General features: G+C 40.0%; 1 protein-coding gene across 1 annotated transcript in view; it reads left to right on the forward strand.

The window, feature by feature from the left end:
- Positions 1 to 23,251, forward strand: part of diaph2 (diaphanous-related formin 2) — a 364,287-nt gene that overhangs the window by 255,040 nt on the left and 85,996 nt on the right. The window contains exon 8 of the mRNA XM_088343854.1: positions 5,839 to 5,978. Coding sequence (XP_088199980.1) covers positions 5,839 to 5,978 — 140 coding nt within the window. The remainder of the gene's footprint in view (positions 1 to 5,838; positions 5,979 to 23,251) is intronic.

Genomic DNA, 23,251 nt, shown 5'->3' on the forward strand with positions numbered 1-23,251 from the left:
GCGTAACGCTTTCTCACACTTTTATTGAAAGAAAGGGGAAGGGCAGCGACCGCGATCCGATGCTCGCTGGACGCGGGAAGCAAGTCGGTCTCGCAATCGGATTGTGATTTGAAGAGGGAAGTGGATCTTCCGTAGCGGGTGATGGCGGTGTCAGGAACGGAAAAATAGGTGGATAGCCGGGACAGGAGAGCAAAACGTGGTCGGGGTCGGAAACGGATCGTAAGCCAGGACGGGAGAGCAGACTTGGTCGGGATCAAAAAGGGGTCCTAAGTCGGCACTGGGGAGCAGACGTGGTCGGAACAAAACGGGTCATAGGCGGAGGCAAACAGGAGCAAAAACAGGACAGGCGGGAGTCAGGGTCAAAAAAGGCTTGCCTTGTATCAACAGAGGTTCGCAGAAGGACTCACAGCAGGAGATTGACAGGACTGGGTATAAATAGGGACAGTGAGCCAATCAGAACCCGCAGCGGTTGGCGCCAAATGAGCGGGAACAGGTGATTCACATCGGTACCTCTTAAAGTTCCTACTTTGTACTTTGTAAAAACATCATCGCATGGCTTCTAGAACTGCAATCTTCGCATTAGACGAAGCAGAAAAACACAAAAGGAACAATCACATACCTAAAATGAGGCAAAGGCATAAAAGGAACACACGCTGTACACATGACAGCAGGTACACTTGAACTTGGAATCGCTGTCTGTTTTTCATTGTTTTGGTTCTCATTGGATATGAGGTCAAACTGTCTCACTTAAAAAATAATTCCTCGATTTCCATGGCATGTGGAATATTTGAAACATATCTGCATGAAATTGGGGAGGAACACTACATGTGAAAGTCATGATAACGGCTATATACTAATAAGTTATTCTAACTTCTACATGCTAATAGTTACATGCTAACAAGTCATGCTAACACGAGTCATCCACTTATTAGCATCCACCATTTGCCTATGATTACATTTCATGTGGGACAGTGACCCACTTGGGCCTTTGGAAAGGGGTCTTTTTTGGTCACCTTTGGAATCTTTACTGGTTACCATGGTAATGAATGGGCCATTCAATTTGAATTGGGCCTTTAAAAATGTTTTCACGCAGTGTAATTACCGTGTTATTACTATATTATTACTATAGCTGGGATTTTTAGACTTGCCTTAAGGCATCTCCTTATTGCTATCGACGTGCTAACAACTAAATGCTAACAACCTGATGCTAACTGTTACATGCTAACATCTTTGACATCCAGCACCGACTCTCACAATTGTCTAGTTTTATTTACAATGCTCTTTTTTATTTTTTTCCTCTAAAAAAAAATCGTCCAGTCCGCCCGACTTCCGTTGGACTGCAGATAAACATTGCTGTCTTCATCAAAAGGGAGACAATTCCAAATCTGGCTTAGAAGCTTGCCTGCCAGACAGAATTAAATGGTATAAAGTGATGGTTATATTATTCTGCCGTGGTTATTGGAGTTTTGTTTCAAGTGAACTTCCTATCCAGGTGCTTTGCCGTCCGTCACGCCTCTCATTCTGCCAATGTGACGTCACATGCATTTTGTTGGTCCAGTGGTTGGAATTTAGTGCTCTTACCTCCATGACCCAGGTTCATTTCTTGTTGCAGCCGATTGCGAAGTTTGAACAAAACTTTCTATCAATTTCTATGCACAAATGAATAAAGTACTTTAATATTTTTTACTGCAAAGTCCTTGAGCCAGGCACCCATTCCCTCAGTGAATCAGAATTCAGTGCTTGAGTACCTCGTAGGTGGAAAGGCGCCATAGAAACCAGAACCCATTTAGCAGCCCATTATGTGACGCCGGCAAGGTATCTTTAGCGTCAATTAGCATTCCGAAGACCGCCTCGCTATGTAGTGCATGTCCGAGTCCATGTTCGAATTTGTTCTGGTCTGGTCTCGCCTCACTTCATATTTTAAGTCTATTCTCCCCAGTCACGCGTTTATTATGACTCACAATTGGCATTTGCACAAGGAGACGTCCTCAGCGGTGGATTTGAGAATCAAATAACTGCCCCCCCCCCAATTGTGCGGGAATAATGGAATCAATTATTTTTGCCTGTTCCTTTTTCAGACTGCCCAAGGTTTTTCTTCAGTGTCGTAGAACGACTTCTGCTTTATTTAAAAAGGAGTTGTTATCGACGGGAATGAAGGTTGACTTGGACTTTTGTGCTTTACCTGCAACGACTGGGGTGTCAAACTCATTTTAGTTTGGGGGCCACATATATAGTTTGATTGAGAAGTGAAATATATATATATATATATATATATATATATATATATATATATATATATATATATCACAGAGAGAGAAAGCTAACAAACAGTGAGAACGAGAAAAACAGAAAAAGGAAGCTAACAGAGATAAAGAGAAAGAAATAGAGATAAAGCTAACAACAGAGAGAAAGGGAAAGACAGTGAAAGCTACCAGAGAGAGAGAGTGTAAGAAATAAAAAGACATAGAGAGAAAGCCAACAACAGAAAGAGAAATACAGAGAAAACTAACAACATAGAGAAATACATAGAGCGAAAGCTAAAGACAGAGAGAGAAATCTAACAACATTGAGAAAGACATAGAGAGAAAGCTAACAACATAGATGAATACACAAAGAAAAAGCTAACGACAGGGAGAGAGATAAATACAGAGAGAGAAAGCTAACAAACAGTGAGAACGAGAAAAAACAGAAAAAGAAAGCTAACGGAGATAAAGAGAAAGAAATAAAGATAAAGCTAACAACAGAGAGAAAGGGAAAGACAGAGAAAGCTACCAGAGAGAACCAGAAAGACAGAAAGAGAAAGCTCAAAACAGAGAGAAAGAAAAATACAGAGAAGGGAAAGCTAACAAACAGTGAGAACGAGAAAGACAGAAAAAGAAAGCTAAAAGAGATAAAGGGAAGGAAATAGAGATGAAGCTAACAACAGAGAGAAATGAAAAGACAGAGTAAGCTAACAGAGAGAACGAGAAACACAGAAAGACAAAGCTCACAACAGAGAGAAAGATAAATACAGAGAGAGAAAAGTAACAGTGAGAACGAGAAAGACAGAAAAAGAAAGCTAACAGATAACGAGAAAGAAATAGAGATAAAGCTAACAACCGAGAGAAAGGGAAAGACAGAGAAAGCTAACAGAGAGAAAGAGAAAGCTAACAACAGTGAGAAAGATAAATACAGAGAAGGGAAAGCTAACAAACAGTAAGAACGAGAAAGACAGAAAAAGAAAGCTAACAGAGATAAAAAGAAAGAAATGGAGATAAAGCTAACAACACAGAAAAAGGGAAAGACAGAGAAAGCTAACAGAGAGAACAAGAACGACAGAAAGAGAAAGCTAACAACAGAAATAGAAAGACATAGAGAGAACCACTGCTTGTTTTTCTCTTGCACTCCTCTCTGCGGATTTAAACCCTTGGCAGACCTGATCCGACCCCCGGCAGCCTTTTTGGGGCCAAATTTAATCTGTTGGACTTTGTTGCACATAATAAAAGAAGGCCAGTGTCCCAAGGTGGCAGCGTGTGCTCCGACCCTTCTTCCTGCAAAGAGTCACCGTGCTGCAGCTTTACTTTTCTTTTTATTGATTTGGGGCCCGTAATGACTGCGCCCTCCTTTTTCTTCTTCATAATGACTGCGCCTCCTTTTTCTTTCTCTCCCTGGGTGACAAGAGGGCCAGGAGATGGCGTTTATGTCCGCTAGCGTGCCACATATTTCCTTGCTTTCACCGACAGTGAGTTAGTTTACTGTCACAGGATGATGATGAAGGCTTGTTTTAGTGCTATATGTTGTGGATTCTGGCCACAGGTGTGGGAAGAGACTGGAATTCACTGACTTAGGGCTGCAAGAAATTGCTTTTTTTTTATATTGGTGCAGGCGGTTAGCGACCCAAACTTTTGAAAGGGACATATCGGACCAAAAATACCTCTGTTTATGTATATATACATATTTCTACCTCTCCATCTCTACATCTCTATATAGATAAAACTATCTATCTATCTCTATATAGATAGGACTATCTATCCATCTCTATCTCTATATAAATAGATCTATCTAGCCATCTCTATCTCCATAAAGATGGATTTATCTATCCATCTCTATCTCTATTAAGATGGATCTATCTATCCATCTCTCTATCTCTCTATCTCTATATCTCTATCTCTATCTCTATATAGATAGAACTATCTATCTATCTCTATATGGATATAACCATCTATCCATCATTATCTAAATATAGATAGACTATCCATCAATCTCTATCTATATATAGATATAACTATCTATCCATCTCTCTCTCTCTCTCTCTCTCGCTCTCTCTTCTCTCTCTCTCTCTCTCTCTCTCTCTTCTCTCTCTCTCTCTCTCTCTCTCTCTCTCTCTCTCTCTCTCTCTCTCTCTCTCTCTCTCTCTCTCTCTCTCTCTCTCTCTCTCTCTCTCTCTCTCTCTCTCTCTCTCTCTCTCTCTACTCTCTCTCTCTCTCTCTCTCTCTCTCTCTCTCTCTCTCTCTCTCTCTCTCTCTCTCTCTCTATCTGGGTGTGTGTGTAATACTTGAATTGAAAAACTTTCTTTATACCTTATAAGAAAGACAAAATAAACTGTATATATCTACAGTATATTCATTGGTAAACATTAAGAATACTTGTGTCATGTTTTCCTCGTACAGTGGTTCCAATCTTAAAAAAATCCTAAATTTGTTTGTTTACAAAAAATGGCACCTTTTTTTTTCAAATATCAGTGAATAATTATTATTTTTGTCTCTCTCTCTCTCTCTCTCTCCCTCTCCCTCTCCCTCTCCCTCTATCTCTCTCTTTATCTTTCTCTTTCTCTCCCTCTTTCTTTCTCTCTCTTTTTCTCTCTCTTTCTTTCTCTCTTTCTCTCTCTCTCTTTCATTCTCTTTCTTTCTCTTTGTCTGTCTCTCTTTGTATGTATGTATTTAGTTATTGGCTTAGCAACATATATATTCTGAAACTACATGTTTGTACAGGTGCTTGAAATCCTTGAACATGATTGCATTTTACAATTGTTTATATTTAATATTTGAAAAGTGCTTGTTGATTGCATGACATTTTTTGCTAGTTTTTTTCAACAGTTTGACTCAATAGACCCCACACTAACATATATATATATATATATATATATATATATATATATATATATATATATATACTCACATAAAAGCATTGACAGTAAAAAAAAAAAGTAAATGAAAACGATTTGGAAATTTTCTAATGCAACATTTTCCCAAAGATATTTTAATGATTAAAAAACATAGGGAATACATTTAATACAACTATTTTGATATTTTATTCTTTATTGTAAGTAATTCATTGCTATGCATTTGCACACATTTTAGATACTGTTCATTGCTTTTATTGTGAAGATCTACTTTCTTAATATGAATTGCAAATGCATGCTTTCACCCTTACAAATAAGCTAGCTCTTTACTTGCGAAAAGTGACAGTTAGCGTGGTTCACCATGTTGGGAATCCGGCAGTTTAGGGATCAGCACAACGCCTCCATTTTTGCCGAACAGTCATCTTTAAGGCGTATTCACATTTTTTGGGGAAGGGGGGGGTTGTACTATTTTTTGGGAGTAGTACCTCGATTCAACTCTTTGAATGTGACATGAAAGAAGCAAATTATGAGAAAAAAAAGCCCTATTTTTGTACCCCTGTGCCACTTGTGAATCAAGAGATTTTCTATGCACATATTGTTTAAAGTTGATACTGAAAAACAACCATAGGAACCAATTAAGTCTGTTACATAAACCCGTACGACAAAATACTTCTTAAGGTGTTTCTTGTACTTGCCAGTATCTTCATTTGAGTTTTTTCTCCTTTCTCTGCTTCCAGGGAGGACTGAGGAACAGCAAGCATGAATGTACGCTCTCGTCGCAGGAATACGTCCACGAGCTCCGTTCCGGTATCGCCGAAGAAAAGCTGCTCAATTGCTTGGAGTCTCTTCGGGTTTCTCTCACAAGTAACCCTGTCAGGTGAGTCCTTCGCATTTTGGGGAATTAATTTATTTACTATTATACCTGAAACTATTTTCAAGACTATGTATGGTACATAGAATTAGATCTACCCTAAAGCCATGTTTCTAATGGTGTTTCACAATAGTATGTAGCTGAGGTTATACCTCTGATTGAATGGGGCTGCAGGAAGCTATTCTTTTGTTTTTCAAATATCCATCTATCCATCCATGATCTGCACCGCTTATCCACATTAGGGTCGCGAGGGTCCTGGAGCCCATCACAGTCAATGTTCCCTGTAATTTTCCACGGGTCTGAGCGTTCACACTAAGTCGGTGAGCAACACTTGAAACAACAGTGAGCAACAGCAATCCCAAGTGTGGCAACTAATCATTATCAAACATGTCCAAAACTTGACATCACGTTTCATTTTGCTGAGTTTCCGGCAATGCAAAATATTTTTTCTCTTTTGAATGAATTGAGTCATGTACTATTGCAAAGGTTGTACGGCCTACAAATGTCGTTTGTTCTTACAATTCTTTCACAAGATATCCATTTATTTTTATTTCCTGATATATTTTGTTGTAAGTTTTTCTTTCTTGTTTTCTCTTCCTTTTGTTTCTTTTTTTTCTCAGCTTTTCACTACTTTTTCATTTTGGTATTTTTTTCTTTTTTGTTCTATTCCCCCCTTCCTTTAAGTCATGTTGTGCATATTTTTACATCATATTTGGTCATGTTGGGATTAAAGTAGCAAAAACAACCTGAAGAGCCGTTTAGGACCCGGAAGAGCCGGTTCCTTTCAGTGAGCCGAGCCGAAGAAGCCGGTTCTCGACAAACTCTACTAACTTTACTCAACTTCGTTCTACTTGGACTCGACTTCAAAATACCGCATTTAGGACACAACATCAGGGGAACTCGTGTATTTTTACCTTCATGCACTGTAACTTTGACTTAATTCGCTTCTTAATGAGCAATTTTGAGCCCTCATTTGTGTGCGCTGGCTAGATTTTCTTGTGCGCCGAGAATGTGCGAGCAGTGCGCAATTGCGCACTGCTCGCAGCTTAGAGGGAACACTGATCCCAGTTATCTTCGGGTAGTGGGCAGGGGACACCCTGAACTGGTTGCCAGACAGTCACAGGGCACTCAAAGACGGACAACTCACTCGCTCATTCATACAGAGGGACAATTTGGACTGGCAAATTAACATGACATGCATGTTTTTAGAATGTGGAAGGAAACCCATGCGAGCACGGGGAGAACATGCAAACTCCACACAGGAATGATCGAACTCATGACCTTAGAACTGTGCCGCACATGCACTAACCACTGCCCCACCGTGCTGCCGTTATCATGAATCAGTTCCATGATGAAACATATTTTACAGTTTTATGACACTTTCTTTTCCACTAATTGGTAGGCTAGAAGCTGGAAAGCGTTATTAGCTGTAAACTGAATTTTGGGGGCGGCACGGCGGATGAGTGGTCAACACGTCAGTCCCAATGTACGGAGTTTGCATGTTCTCCCCATGCCTGACATTCCAAAAACATGCATGTCAGGTTCACATTTTTGGGGGGGATTTTATTTCATTTAGAATTTTGTTCATTTTTTTTGCACAACACAGAAATATAAGTGTTAAGTATTAAATAACAACTCTTACATCATTGGAAAACATGCTTGATTCAAACGGAGCTTTTGTAGTGTTATTTTAACTAGCTTTTTAAGAAAATGTCTATTTTAGATATTGTTTCTCTTAAATGGTAAATGGTCTGCATTTAAATAGAACTTTTCAAGTCAATGAAGACTTCCCAAAGTGCTTTACAATGTGCTTCACACTTACCCATTCACACGCACCAATAGGGAGTCAGCCATGCAAAGCGCCTACCTGCTCTTATGTATTTTTGGTTTAATCATTGTAAAAAAAAAAATGTATTCAAATGAACAATATAATGCCATCTACCAGATCGGATAATTTTAAGAATATTTTATTTTTATTTTATCCAGAAACATACAGTATTTAAAATTAGCAATTTTGTTTTCTGCTGAAACTTTTGAATGTTAAATCTAAATTGAAATTAAAAAAAGAAACATTTTTCAGTGTTTAAATTGTTAAACGATACGATAGTCAATTCATGTTTATTTGTGACACGCTTAATCACAAGGAGTCTCAAAGGGCTGCAAAGAGAACAGCTTATTGCAAATCACAGACTATTATTACACATCCCATGATCTAAGACCTACATGAGGGGCAAGGAAAACTCAAAAACCTCAACATGAGGAAAATAAAGAAACCTGTAGAACATGAGGTAATCCCCCATTCATTTGACCAGGCTGCAATGGATGCAATAATAAAGAAACAGATATTGTCAACATAAAATATAGGTTATTCATATGCTATAGAATAGAAGTTTGTTTTAAGCTTTGATTTAAACAGTTCCACTGAGGTTGCAGATGGAATCTCAGGGGGCAAACTATTCCACAGCACCGGGGTCCTGGATGGAGAACATTCTTAAACCTGCGGTTCTCTTCTTGGCTCTTGGAATCACTAGTAGACCAGCATTTTCAGAGCGAAGGCTCCGGACTGGAACATAGGGGGAAATTCAATCTTAACGATTTGAGGGAGCAAGTCCATGCATGATTTTGCATTATACCAACAGAACCTTAAAATTGCATCTTATGCTAACAGGGAGCCAATGCAGGTTAGCTAAAATCGGGGTAACGCGATCAAACTTTGTCCTAGTTAAATACCTCGCTGCAGCATTTTGTACCAGCTTCAGGCTCTTCATTTTGGACTTGGGGAGACCAGAGAGTAGTCAGCAAGACGGGAGGTAACAAACAATACCGGTTTACTTACCGATTACTCTGAGTTTTTCTTCAACTCTGTTCCAGTTGACTAAATCACTTCATAATAACATAAACCAAGCAGTCATGTTCCGATTAAAACCCATTTGCTTTAACAACACAACACGTGTCGACATATGCGATTTAAACGCGTTACTGTGCTGGACGCTCTCCTCCAGTACTTTGTAGGTACTAACCGTGAGTGTTCATTAACAGAACCTGCCTCCTCAACCAAGAAATTGAGATGGGATGTACTCGAGTCGGAGTTATTAAATCCGACGCCCACATACATGTGAAGCCCGACTCGATTTAAATCAACCGTCTAAACTCCCCTTCGGTGAATCCTTCCTCAACAGGATGCGCTTCTTTTTAATTCTACTTTATTGTGGAAAGCTAATTAACCCGCGTGAAAGTCAGGAGGACAGTGAGGTCGACCTCCTACTGGCCTGGCGTCTCGTGGGGGATTTTAGCTAGCGTTCTCACTCCAAAAGGCCATTTTGACGTGGGGCCGGGTTTTTCCGGTGGGGGTTTTCCGTTGACCCGCGAGCATGTCAGGGGCACTATGCCTTATGAAGAGATCGCCTTCCTGTGGCTAAGCAAGTCCATGGGGTTTTCCGGGGCATCAAGAAGATTGCCGGTGATTAGAATAGCCCCACTGGAAGTTTGATGCCTCGTGCTATCGCCGGGTTTATGCACGTCCTAATGAATTTGGCTGAAATAGCCATGGTCGATATTTGCAGAAACAATTTAGACCAGGGGCCAAGAACCTTTAAGACTCAAAGAGCCATTACACATATGTATATACTGTATTTTCTGCATGATAATAAGGCGCACCCTTCAAAAATAGTCTGTTGTCATTTATTTTCCATACATAAGGCGCACCGTACTATAAAGCTCTACAGCACAGGCCCACTAAGGGATTGAATCCAGCCCGCAAGACAACACTCAGAGAAGCGCAAGAGAAAAACAAGCTGCAGGTCTAAATTTGTCCACTTGATGTTGCCCCAAAGCCAGGTGCCTCTCACAAAGACACTGTACTTGTATTTGTTTCTCTCTCTCTCGCTCTCGCTGTCTCGCTCTCTCTCTCTCTCTTTCTTTTTTTCACCCCTTTTCTCCCACTCTCTCTTTCACTCTCTGTGCCTCTCTTTTTCTCTTCCTTTGTTGCTCTTTGTCTCTTTCTCTCTGTGTCTTTTAACCTCTTTTGCTCCAACATCCTTTTTTCCTTTTCTCTCTTTTCTCTTTCTCTCTTCATACCCTTCCCACTTTTTTTTCTCTCCTTCTGTCTTTCTATTTCTCTTTGGATTTTCTTTTTTCCTCTCCCTTTCTTTTCCCCTTCTCTCACGACTTTTTATCTTTTGTTTCTCACACTCCCTCATTTTAGTTACCTTTGTTCTGATGTGACTTGACCTGGTACAAGAGAGTATGGTGTGGATGCAGAGGATTGTATCACTGACGCTTAGTCTTTGCGAAGTACACACAATTTTGAACTGAATAAAGAGACACAGAGGCATAGTGGGAGGTAGCTCTGCCAATAGAAAATCTGATTTTTTTATGATGCAGACCAACATTAGAGACAATTGTTGTTGTATAATGGGTAAAATGCTGTAAAGATCTTCAAAACCCTTATAGTATTCCACACGATAGAGTTAAGACAGAGTAAGGGTGGGGACGTTGATCTTGGGGCTCTCCTGTATCTCTTTAATTAATGGACATTTTTTTTTCCTCTTTTAGAGTTTAACTCCGGAAAATGGCCACTAGATAAACCCAATAAAATGTTTTTATCCTATACTAACAAAAAAAACAAAAACAAACAAAACAAAAAAAGAAGAAGTACTTGTTATTTTATGACATATTGTATAGGCATTATATGATTTATTATATAATAATAATAATAATAATAATTTCCTTGTATTGTCATTCTGTGTAACAATGTACACAGAACGAAATGTCGATTGCACCTGACCCGTTGTAGCGAGCCGATGCAGCCGCAGCCAACAGAGGGCGCCGCCGACCACTTTTTAAGTAAGGTGGTGGGTGAGTGGATCCCTTAACCACACGGGGTTCCTATGGTGTGTCTTGGGCAAGTACAGCCTGGTAGCAACCATCCCTCTTCAGGCCATATAATACTGCACAAAAAACAAACTACGTTGACGAATCAAGAACTAATAGTTATTTCGTAACATATTATATATATATTATATATTTTAGTATATAAGGTGGTGGGTGAGTGAATCCCTTAACCACACAGGTTTCCTATGGTGTGTCTTGGGCAAGTACAGCCTGGTGGCGCCCATCCCTCTCCTGGCCAACACATGTGTTTTCTAAATGTTTTATAATTGGATTTTTTTCGGTATAAGGACAAGTGCTACATGCCCAGCTTCACACAACCGCACACACCACAACAAATTTAGTAGTTTTCCAGGCTTCGCAAACTCCTAATGAATATGAACGGGCTTGATTGTCATGGATCACGGCACACTTTTGTTTGTGACTCTTCCGCTTGTTCTATGTTAATGTAACCTTCATCGCTCCGTTATCACAGAATGAAAGTAAGTGCAACTTGGCAGCGTCCCACGCTAACCTCGGTTGGGATTTTGTTTTAGCCAAATGAAAACAAAAAAAATGTGTTTTTCCTTTTAAACAACTGCACCCGAGAAATACAGTGGTACCTCCTCATACAAGCTTCATTCGTTGCAGGATCGTGATCGTAGATCGAAACGATCGTGTAACAGGCAGAATTTCCTGATGTGAACAATTCAAAATAAATTGTTCCCTTATGTCCTCCCTTAATGCATCAATATCGGATAATGGAGACAATTACATTATGTTATTACTTTAAGTTCTTTGAGTTCTGATATGAATGACTAATCCCAAGAAAATCGATTCAATCAACCAGGCCAATTGAAATAGAACACACTATTTATTAACACGGATTATTAATGATGGGGGGAAAAGGGAGGGAAAGGCGTCGGAGAATATGGGAGTTTTTGACCGCTGACAGTCTGGTAATTACTAGCACAAAAAGAACGTTTCCCACTATAATGCTCGTCCATTTGTGGAGATTCCCTTGTACAGAAAAAAAACAGCAAACATGATGTTGAATCTGAAACCGTCCTCTTACGTGTTGTTGCGGAGAGATTTTATCTCGTGTTCCAATTGGTCGCAACATTTGTCACACACGCTGAACTCAAGGCCGCAGTGCAGGCCCGTACAGCCGCGCCACGCGGCTGATGCACAACAAGTAAGCCATCCAGGTAGAAGAAAAGAAGACAACCTATGGATCAGCTCCACTTTTTATAAGGACCAGGGACATTTGACCAGATCATCCCTCTTCAGGCGTGGTCTCAGACCACCAGGATCGGATGACGGTGTTTGAAGTTGCTCAACTTGTTAGAAAGCCAAATAAATTAGACATTTGCGTAATGTTCTGTTCTTGAGAATGTCCCTCCGATTGACATAATTACGTATGGTGAGAACATCATTTCATCAATACTTTGCCTTGGATGTTTTAATTACATTAAAAAAATCATTATGGTACATTTTGTATTAGTACGACCGGGAACTGTCCAAAACGGGACACCGTGATTCCATCCATTCCAAAGTTCTGAGTTACTTGAAACAAAACAAAACAAAAAAATATTGGATGTATATATATACACATATTTGTGTATATCTATCTATCTGTGTTACTATATATATTTCTCTCTTTCTCTCTCTCTTTATATCTTTCTCTATATACATCGTTTTCTCTTTCTCCTCTATATCTGTAGCTCTCTCTTCCTCTCTCTTTCTCTCTCTCTTTCTCTCTCTATATATCTTTCTTTCTAGATCTTGATCGATTGATCTATAAATAGTTATATTTCTATAGAATGATATTATGCAAAAAACATGTTCTATTTTCTCATATAGAATAGAATATACCTTTATTGTCATTGTTACAAAATGGGTTAACATATTGTGACAACGAAATTGGGCATGACACTCCAGTTTAACACATTCACAGTGAGGTATGAGCAAAGAAGATAAAGGAACAGAGAAGATAAGGTTATACAACAAGGGGGATAAGGCTATAGTTATAATTTACATGGTATTTACACAAGAAATGTCGGCATGTGGGATGTTACATACAGTGTTAACGTGATACTGTTGGTATCGTAAGGGTTGTGCAATATTGCATTTGGTGCAAAGTCATCATAGTGCAAAAAAATACTACTAAAAATAAATGGAATCCCTGAAGCTGTAGGAACTTTGCATACGTGGAAAATGGGCAACTCTGTAGCCAATCAGAATGCCGAATACAATGCACAATTTGAAGCCACAAATTAGCAACACCGCGATAAGTAAGGGATTACTACACCAAAATTCTCGTGTTTAGCGGTGCTCGAATGAAGCGCTACCACCTTAACAGTGTTCATTTTACCTGTGAAAAGTGATGGGTCCCGGGGACTCGCATGCTCAAAAATCTATGGGTCCCAACAGAGATCTATGGGTCCCCAAAATTTAGTGTTATCGAGGTAGAAATCGTAAATCGGCGACAAATATATAATATAAATCTATATATTCATTCAGTTTTAATCATCAAATTATTTATTCATTTTCTGCATTAAATTATTGTTGGTAATATACCGATTAAAGGGATAACCACAAACCTTTCTTTTTTATTTTCTCCTTTTATACTTCCCTTTTCTCTTAACTTCTTTATACAACATAATTCGTAAAGTCAATCATCAAAGCAAGTGAGCCGTTTGAGAGCCAGCTCTTTTTAATAAGTTGAGCGAAAAAAGCCGGTTCTCTAAAAAAAAGACGGACTTCCTTTCATTACACAACGAGATCTCGTTGGCCGAGATCAGCGTGCAGATGAAAACTCGAATCGCGAGACCAAAACAACAATGGCGGATCTGCCTGACGAAAAGTTTGGAGTGCAGTAACTCTTTGTTAAAAAAAAGTAATCGGGTAATAATGATAATTTTGTGGCAAAAAAGTTGCGTCCCGGGGACGCACACTCATTTGAGACTATGCGTCCCCAGCAAAAATGATGCGGCAAACGAGAAGGTTTAAACGGTTCCCCGGCACGTATTTTAACCTTCATTTCAGCTTAACTGTAAAAACCAAATTGCACCTGAACACCACATTTGGTACTTTCCTGGTGCTTTTAAACACTGCTGTTTAGCATGAGGTTTCTCGCGGTTCCTGTGTGCTTGGGCAGCTTGCTAATTTGCTCCCACAGGCTGCTGTTTGTCTAATAGTTAAAGTGGCGAGGCTGCACACCTGTTTGGCAGCGCAGGTGGCCCCGGGGCCCCTTGTGCTGGGGGCTTTATCTCGCAGGCAGCTCAGCACAGGTGCGCTGCGAAACGAATGCGAACACGGTCCCGCAGATGGAATCGCCTCAAGCGTCGGCCGCCTACTGTTTTCCCTCGCTTTTTTCATCTGCCTTGTTTTTTCCTCTTGTTTTGCTTCTGACAATTATTGAGGCTGCTACTCTCATCTGCCTTTGTCATTGACTTACTTTTCATGCGGATTGCGACTACAGTGGGACCTCGCTACTTCACGGTTCCACGTTCGCGGGTTCAGAGCTTCACGGGTCTAAAAAAAAAAATAATAAAATAAAATAACTAAAAAAAAATTGGGTATTTTTAAAGGGGCGTCGCTACTTCGCAGATTTTCACTTTTCGCGGGTGGTTTTGGTCCCCATTAACCGCGGTAACCGAGGGATTACTGTATATGTCTTTACCAGGGTTCGTACGGCTGCTTGAAATTTTGATGTTGCGTTTGGGATCTATCTATCTATCTATCTGTCTATCTGTCTATCTTGAGATCTATCTAGACATCTGTCTGTCTGTCTGTCTCCCTGTCTGTCTCTCTATCCGTCTCTCTATCTATCTCTCTATCCCTCTATCTATCCTCTATCTATCTCTCTATGTATATCTCTATCTCTTTATCTCTCTCTCTCTATCCATCTATCTATATCTATCTATCTCTCTCGCTCTCTCTCTCTCTCTCTCTCTCTCTCTAGAGAAAGGAGAGAGGGAGGGACATAGATAGAGTGAGAGAGAGGGAGAAAGGTGAGAGGGAGGGACATAGATAGAGGGAGAAAGAGGGACATAGATAGAGGGAGAGAGAGCGAGAACGAGTGACATAAATAGAGGGAGAAAGAGGGCCATAGATAGAGGGAGAAAGAGGGACATAGATAAAGGGAGAAAGAAGGACATAGAGGGAGAAAGCGGTACATAGAGATAGGGAGAGAGAGAAGGTGAAAGAGGGACATTGAGGGAGGGATATGGAGACAGAGATCAAAGATGCAAACTCGTGTATTTTTGTTGACTTCTCCAGGAAATTTCAGTTTAATTTTCTGTTCTCATTGTAAAAAAAAGCTACTGTCCATATAAAGTAGATGCGACAGTTATATCCACCCATATGTAGTGTAAGTCTAGTCTTCGGGCAAGCTACATACAGAACATTTTGGCATGTTAAAAGCTGCTTATTGAATTGTTCACACATTTTGCTTATTAGAGGTGATTTGCTTTTCACCAGATATGTAAACAAGCAATTTGGATAGTTCTAATCAGAATTCAGGAAACAAAAGGCATTTCTCCCATAGTTTGATTGTACTGGCGCTCACAAGTGATACAGGGTTCGCAGCGGTTTTGTTAGCCTAGCCATTAGCAGTAGGCTGGACCAGCAGCACCGCTTTCGTCTTCGCCCAGAGGCCGCCCGAGTCACTTCTGGAACCTGATAACAATTCCACGCAGCACCCGCCGGTGATCACAGTTTTGTTACCCTCCTTTGACTTTCCCAAGAGTCCAATTTAATTGATTAACATAGTTTCAATGTAACATGCTGGTAAAAGCTAGTGGTCACAATCAGTGTTCCCTCTAAGCTGCGCACGTGCGCAATTGCGCACTGCTTGCACATTCTCAGCGCACAAGAAAATCTAGCCAGCGCACGAAAATGAGGGCTCAAAATTACTAATTAAGAAGCGACTCAAGTCAAAGTTACAGTGCATGAAGGTAAAAATACACGGGTTCCCCTGACGTGTCCTAAATGCGGTATTTTGAAGTCGAGTCGAAGTCGAACGAAGAACCGGCTTCTTCGGCTCGGCTCACTAAAATGAACCGGCTCTTTCGGGTCATAAACGGCTCTTCAGGTTTTTTTTGCTTCTTTAATCTCAACATGACCAAATATTACGTAAAATTATGCACAACATGACTTAATGGAAGGGGGGAATAGAACAAAAAAGAAAAAAATACCAAAATGAAAAAGTAGTGAAAAGCTAAGAAAAAAGAAAAGAAAGAAATGTAGAAAAAAAGTAAATAGAGAACAAAAAGAAAAAAGGAACAAAAAGTAGAAAAAAAACACATAAAAAGAAGAAAAAAGTTTGTGTTGCATTCAAATAATTTCCAATTATATCAAGTGAATCTTGTTCCCAACATTGTACTTCTACTAAAAAATTTGATTAAGTACAATTCTGTATCTTACCACCGACTAAATAAGGCCCCAAAAATGTTATTTATTAGATAATTTATTATATAAGGCGTGCACACATACAGTTGTTTCCTCCCTAATCTGTCCCCACGGTGTGCTCTCTAACAGAACACAATGCCCGAATCAATTATATTAATGCCAATAAAGACACAATCAATTTAATTCAAAATCTGTAAATGAGTGAACCATTCATAACTGAACAGGAAGTAGGCGAGAGGTCTCCGTATATGAAAAATAGCTTCACATTTTTTTCTCTGTTTGCATGTTCATATCCCCGCGTTTGTTAATCAAACCTAAACGAATTACCACGACTTCAAACAAATGCGACCAAATGTTATTTTAATTAGGCCTTCAGTCATCTGCACAAATATTAGCCCCGCTAAAAACCGACGACCGTTATTGCGAGCGCTGCGTAAACAGTCGAATCCAAAACGACTGTGATCCTTCAACCGTATGTCACCTTCATTTTTGTTAGCCTTCCTCACTTCGAGATTATAAACAGTTGACTGGATTGTTATTCTGCACATCATGGAGTTGCTCTGTGCTGTCATCACTTTATAGACATATGCTAGAGAAGCATTACGCGTTCAACAGAAGTAGATTTATGTGAAGACTGCCGAGGGGAATTTGTTTTTAGCTATTCCGCTTGTATTCTCTTGGCAACAATGTCCTTTTTTAAATTAAAAATCATGCAAACAGGACTTATCCAGACCTTTCTTTCAGACAAATATTTAGGAAAATATTCAATATTTAATCATAAATATTCACTCTGCACCAGAGGACAACAACCTTTTTTGAGCTGAGGGATTATGTTTTTGTTACTGATTAGCGCCAAGGGCTACACGTATGAGATGCATTTTAAATATAACTATTTATCATGTTACTGTTTTGTGATCAGGCTTGGGTAGGGCTACTTTAACTTGATTACTTTCAATTACTTTTGGATTACTCCAATACCAAATATGCTAATAAAAGACAAACAAAACTAAATATGAATACAATTATGACTCACAACACGTGGTAAGCTTTCTCTCCTGGCTTTGATCTTTTTGATCCCCGGCAAAACTAACATAAAATGCGACAAAATGAAAAATAATCCAAACAGCTTGCCAACATCATTTTTGCCGTTCCATGTATTCCGTTACTCCCCAAGCCTGCACAAAATTTTGTCATTTTATTCATTTTTAGTTTCTTTTGTCTTTTATTAGCATATTTCATATTGGAGTAATCCAAAAGTAATTGAAAGTAATGAAGTTAAAGTAACCCTACCCAACCCTGGCTATTACTAGGTGTATTTATTAGAAGTAGGGTTAAAATCTAAAACATCTGCTTTACATAAATAAAGTATAGTCCGATTTTAAACATTATTTTGGACACATTATGTATCTAAAGACAAGAAGTTCCGGGTGTCCCCTGCCCACTGCCCAAAGACAGCTGGGATGGGCTCCAGCACCCCCGTGACCCTACTGAGGATAAGTGGTGCATATCATGGATGGATGGATGGATCTAAAGGCAATGACCCTGTCAACAGTTCGTCATGCCAGTTAGAAATTCCATTTTCTAGAAAATCACCGTGACCCATTACTGTTGAGCTATTTTCAGAACCCTCTGCGGGATACTCAGGTGTCCTTAGGGGGCTACCAGAAGATCTCCTTTTTACACTCCATCCATCCATGATCTGCAACGCTTATCCTCAGTAGAGTCGTGGGGGTGATGGAGCCCATCCCAGCCATCTTCGGGCAAGAGGCAGGGGACACCAGCAACTGGTTGGCAAACAGAGACAGACAACTCACTCGCTCATTCACAACTAGGGACAATTTGGACCGGCCAATTAACCTGACACGTGGGATGAAACCGTAGTGCCTGTGCGTAAGCACGGGGAGAACATGCAAACTCCACACAGGATTATTCGATCCTATGACCTCAGAACTGTGCCACGGACGTGCTAACCATTTAGCTGCCGTGCTGACCCCCTTTTACATTGTCCCAAAAAAAACATCATTTAATAAAATATTTTGTCTTATTGGCACAAAAACTACTTAGTTTGAGTGTGACTTAACATTTTATTTGTAAAGATCACAATAAATCCCGAATAAAAATAATGGAGCAGTCATGCACGTTAACAGCAAGCCAATGGCCAACGAGATCGATACCAATTGCACAAGCAGATATCGGCCAGATGGGGTCGATACCGGACAGGACGGACAGACAGGATAGATATCAGGCACTGGAGACTGGAGTCAGGTAACAAGCAGGACAAAATAGACGGAAACTATACCAGACACTGGAGATCGTAAATAAACAGGACAAAAATAGACTGGAACGATACCGGACAGGAAACACAGGCCGGAAACTGGACACAGTCAAAACCCACGTCTTTCGGGGCAGAGGTTCGTTGACGGACTGACAAAGGGTGAGTGAGAGCACTGAGCTTAAATAGATGGGAAGCCAATCCGTCAACGAGCCGCAGCTGGAGCCACACGGGCGTGGCCAAATGGGCACCATGGGCAACTGTGATATGATATCTTTTTCCATTTTCTTTTTAGTTATATTATACATTTTTAGATCATTTTAAGTGTCATAATTTGTTAAATTTGGGGGGAAAATTGTTCTTGAAATAATCAAAATGATTCCATTTTTAAGAAGGCCAACTTCTGTCAAATAATAACCTGCATTTTAATTGTAAGCATTGATTTTTCCAAATGGAAAACAATATTGACTTCAATGTATGCGTGGCTGCTAATGCATGCACGGACTTGATTCGGAGCCAATTTGTTGAGGAGCGCAAACGTGTTATGTTCCCCTTCATGTGGCCATTAGCGTGGGTCTTAAACGTAGGTGGTCCAAAACATGCCTTCATCAACAAAACCCGCGGTGTGCTGGAACAGCACAGCACGACCTTTTTAATAGATTTGCTGCTTCAAATTTCAACAACCATATCTTGGCCTGCACTGGTTTAAGATGAAAATGAGAAAAAATGCAGGATATATGTTTTGGGTCTGCAGTAGTTTAGACTTTTGTAAGGAAAGACAAATATGTTTTTACTACTCATTGCCATATTCAACTCATTCATTGCATAATATATCTTAAGTCATCAAAAATCCTGCTTAGTTCAGTGCAATCAACAACTATATAAAACCGTGTTTCACTGTTTCATTTTGACATACCGTAACTACAGATTGATTGAAAGTCACATGGGCAAACTTAAGGAAGAAACTACAATTTTGTACAAGCCACACCAGATTTTAAGCCATAGTACAGTACAAGATTATTTTGGCATATATGCTAAAGTCAATTTAATTGATATTGAGTCCATAAATTAGTGTTTTAATCCAACACAACATGTTTTTCTGTTCTAAACTTTTATCGTCGCCGGCGACTTTAATCGGGCATGTTTAAGGTCTGTACTTCCCAAATCCATTCAATACATGGACTGAACAATTAGGGAAAAAACACTGGACCGTTTTTACAGTAAGCTCAAACATCTAATTGGATCCGGCCATCTCTGTCTGTCCCTCACCCCCTCATAGTCCTACTCTCGCCGTTTACTCTTGCTTAATTGTTTTTCTTCACTTTGACATTCAGAGCACTTGGCAGAAATCACTTCGGGTCATCACTCGCCGCATGCCTTCGCGGTGCTTTATTTTGATTTAACAGTCGGACTACATGGGCCGCACTAGTTTAAGCCAGCTGCTAGGTGCCAGTTGTGTCGACCTGCCAGGTCGGCAGACAGGGTAGGATCGTCTCTGTATCGAATTGTAAGTCGCAGTGTTTAAAATGTATCAACAAAGTAGCGGCTTGCTGTCCGAAATTTATGGTAGTTAGGCTGCCCAAAGATACAATAACTGGACTGCAGTTAATTTGTTAAAATAATATATGCGTTTGGTTCTGGATATCTCTGTTGCCACCTCCATATTTGTTTAAATGGTAGCCTGAGGCACTTGACCGAAATAATACCTTAGCATAACTTAATCGATTGTCTCAGCTCCATTTAACCATTATTATTGTACACAATTTTCAAAAAAGTGGGTTGTATTAGTGGTCTGCAACCATTTTTGTGCTACAATGCAGTACTTTGTGTCACAATATTTTAATATTAACAATAATGATAATAACAACAATTATAGCATTTATAATAAGAATTTCAATCATGATGTGGAGTCATGTGAGTAACATTAAGATGTCCTCATAGCATCACACTAAAATCACATTTATTTTCTGAACTGCTTGTCCTAACAAAGGTCGCTGGGCCTATCATAACCAGGTTTTAGGAATGCTTAAAGGAAACTGGAGTGCCCGAGGGCAAGGGGAGGACATGCAAACTCCAAACAAGGAGGCTGGTAGCTGGAATTGAAACTGGGTCCTCTATACTGTGAGGCAACACACTCTGGTCGCCTTTGTAATGTTACAAGTAAAGCGTCTTGTTGATCTGTGAGCCAAGTAATTAAAATATAAGATCACCGAATAAATCAACCCCGGGAAAAGCTTGTTGGTGTTTTGTGGTTTCTGTGTCTTGTTATTGATTTAGGGATCCATGTATCCTCCAAGTTGCTTACCAATGTTTTTAGCATGACAGAGTTGACCATGGGCAGCATGGGCAGCATGGCAGTGTAGTGGTTAGCGCATGTATGGCATAGTTCTGAGGTCATGGGATCAAACCTTCCTGTGTGGAGTTTGCATGTTCTCCCCGTGCTTGCGTGGGTTTCCTCCCACATTCCCCAAAAACATGCATGTCAGGTCAAATTGTCCCTAATAAGCAGGGTTGGGTAGGGTTACTTTAACTTGATTACTTTCAACTACTTTCGGATTACTCCAATACCAAATATGCTAATAAAAGACAAAATAAACTAAATATGAATCAAATTATGACTCACAACACGTGGTAAGCTTTCTCTTCTGGCTTTGATCTCATTGATCTCCGGCAAAACTAACATAAAATGCGACAGAAACAAAATGAAAATAAATCCAAACAGCTTGCCAACATCATTTTTGCCATTCCATGTATTCCGTTACTCCCCAAGCCTGCACAACATTTTGTCATTTTATTCATATTTAGTTTATTTTGTCTTTCTTTAGCATATTTGGTATTGGAGTCATCCAAAAGTAATTGAAAGTAATCCAGTTAAAGTAACCCTACCCAACCCTGCTAATAAGCTAGTGAACTAGCTGTGTTCCTTGCGACTGGCTGGCAACCAGTTCAGGGTGTTCCCTGCCCACTGCCTGAAGATATGGGTGGGCTCCAGTCACCTTACTGAGGATAAACAGTGCAGATAATGGTTGGATGGAGTTGACCATTCTCCAGGCTGATTGCTTAAAAGCGCAACAGTTTGGTGTGATTCACCCTTTACTGTATCTTCGGCCGGTTTCCTTTGCCCATGCGAACCACACTGGTTTTAATTCAAAAGTACCACCTCAAAGCCCCAAGGTATTTCTGAATCGTGGCAGTGTCATTAAAACACCAATAGGCAATGTTCCTTCTAAGCTGCACGCGTGCGCAGTCGCGCACTGCCCGCACATTCTCAAAAATCTAGCCAGTGCACAAGAAAATCTAGCCAGCTCACAAAAGTGAGGGCTCAAATTTGCTAATTAAGAAGCGAATTAAGTCAAAGTTACAGTGCATGAAGGTAAAAATACACGGGTTCCCCCGACGTTGCATTTGTGTCCTAAATGCGGTGTTTTGAAGTCGAGTCAAAGTAGAACAAAGTTGAGTAAAGTTAGTAGAGTTTTTCGAGAACCGGCTTCTTCGGCTCGGCTCACTGAAAGGAGCCTGCTCTTTCAGGTCCTAAACTGCGCTTCAGGTTGTTTTTGCCCAACATGACCAAATATTTTGTAAAATTATGCACAAAATGACTTAAAGGAATGGGGGATAGAAAAAAAAAAAGAAAAAAATACCTAAATGAAAAAGTAGTGAAAAGCTGAGAAAAAAAAGAAACAAAAGGAAGAGAAATTTCTTTTTTAGAAAAAAGCCAGAAAAAAGAAAAGAAAGAAACAAAGGAAAAAAGTAAATAGAGAACAAATGAAAAAAAGTAACAGCTAGGAAAAAATAAACACAATGAGATTTTTTTTAAAAGGAATTTTAAAAAAGTAGAAAAAACAGAAAACGAAGAAAAAGTTCGTGTTGCATTCAAATAATTTCCAATTATATCAAGTGAATCTTGTTGCTAACATCGTACTTCCACTAAAAATGTGATTAAGTACAGTTCTGTATCTTACAACCGACTAAAAAAGCCCCAAAAATGATAATATTATGCGACAAAATATATCAGGAAATAAAAATAAATGGATATCTTGTGAAAGAATTGTAAAAACAAACGACGTTTGTAGGCCGTACGACCTTTGCAATCGTACATGAGTCAATTCATTCAAAAGAGAAACATAATTTTGCATTGCCGGAAACTCAGCAAAATGTAACGTGATGTCAAGTTTTGGACATGTTTGATAATGATTTAATTGCCACACTTGGGATTGCTGTTGCTCACTGTAGTTTCAAGCGTTGCTGACCAACTTTGTGTGAATGCTCAGACCCGTGGACAGCTAGAGGGAACATTGCCAATAGGTATAACATCACTGTACGAACCAAGACCCGGTGGTTATCAACCACTAGGTTATATCATCGTATTTCACCATTTCACACCAGGAAATGGCTGGGTTCATTTTGTGTTTATTGACAGTTGGGGGTCCCGGTCATGGAAACAAGCGACGCTAATGGCATCATCCGGCTGTGACCACAGAGCCGACCCCCCGCTACCCCGCCACCGCAGTTTCCCCCTTCCCGCTCGCCTCCTTAGACAAACAGGCTCATCCGCGCCGGATCATTTGCCGTCTCCCGATACGCTGTGGTTTATAGGCAATTATCTCCCGCGATCCGTTATCGATTACGGCGTTATCTTTCCGGCATTGCTCAATTTTGAGCAGGGAGACTCGGCAGCTCCGGCAAGTGTCTGGATACAAACAGGGCGGTGATGGGAATCCTT

The sequence above is a fragment of the Urocampus carinirostris genome, chromosome 9, assembly GCF_059441175.1.
Source record: "Urocampus carinirostris isolate Australia breed hairy pipefish chromosome 9, RoL_Ucar_1.0, whole genome shotgun sequence".
In the NCBI taxonomy this organism is placed as follows: Eukaryota; Metazoa; Chordata; class Actinopteri; order Syngnathiformes; family Syngnathidae; genus Urocampus; species Urocampus carinirostris.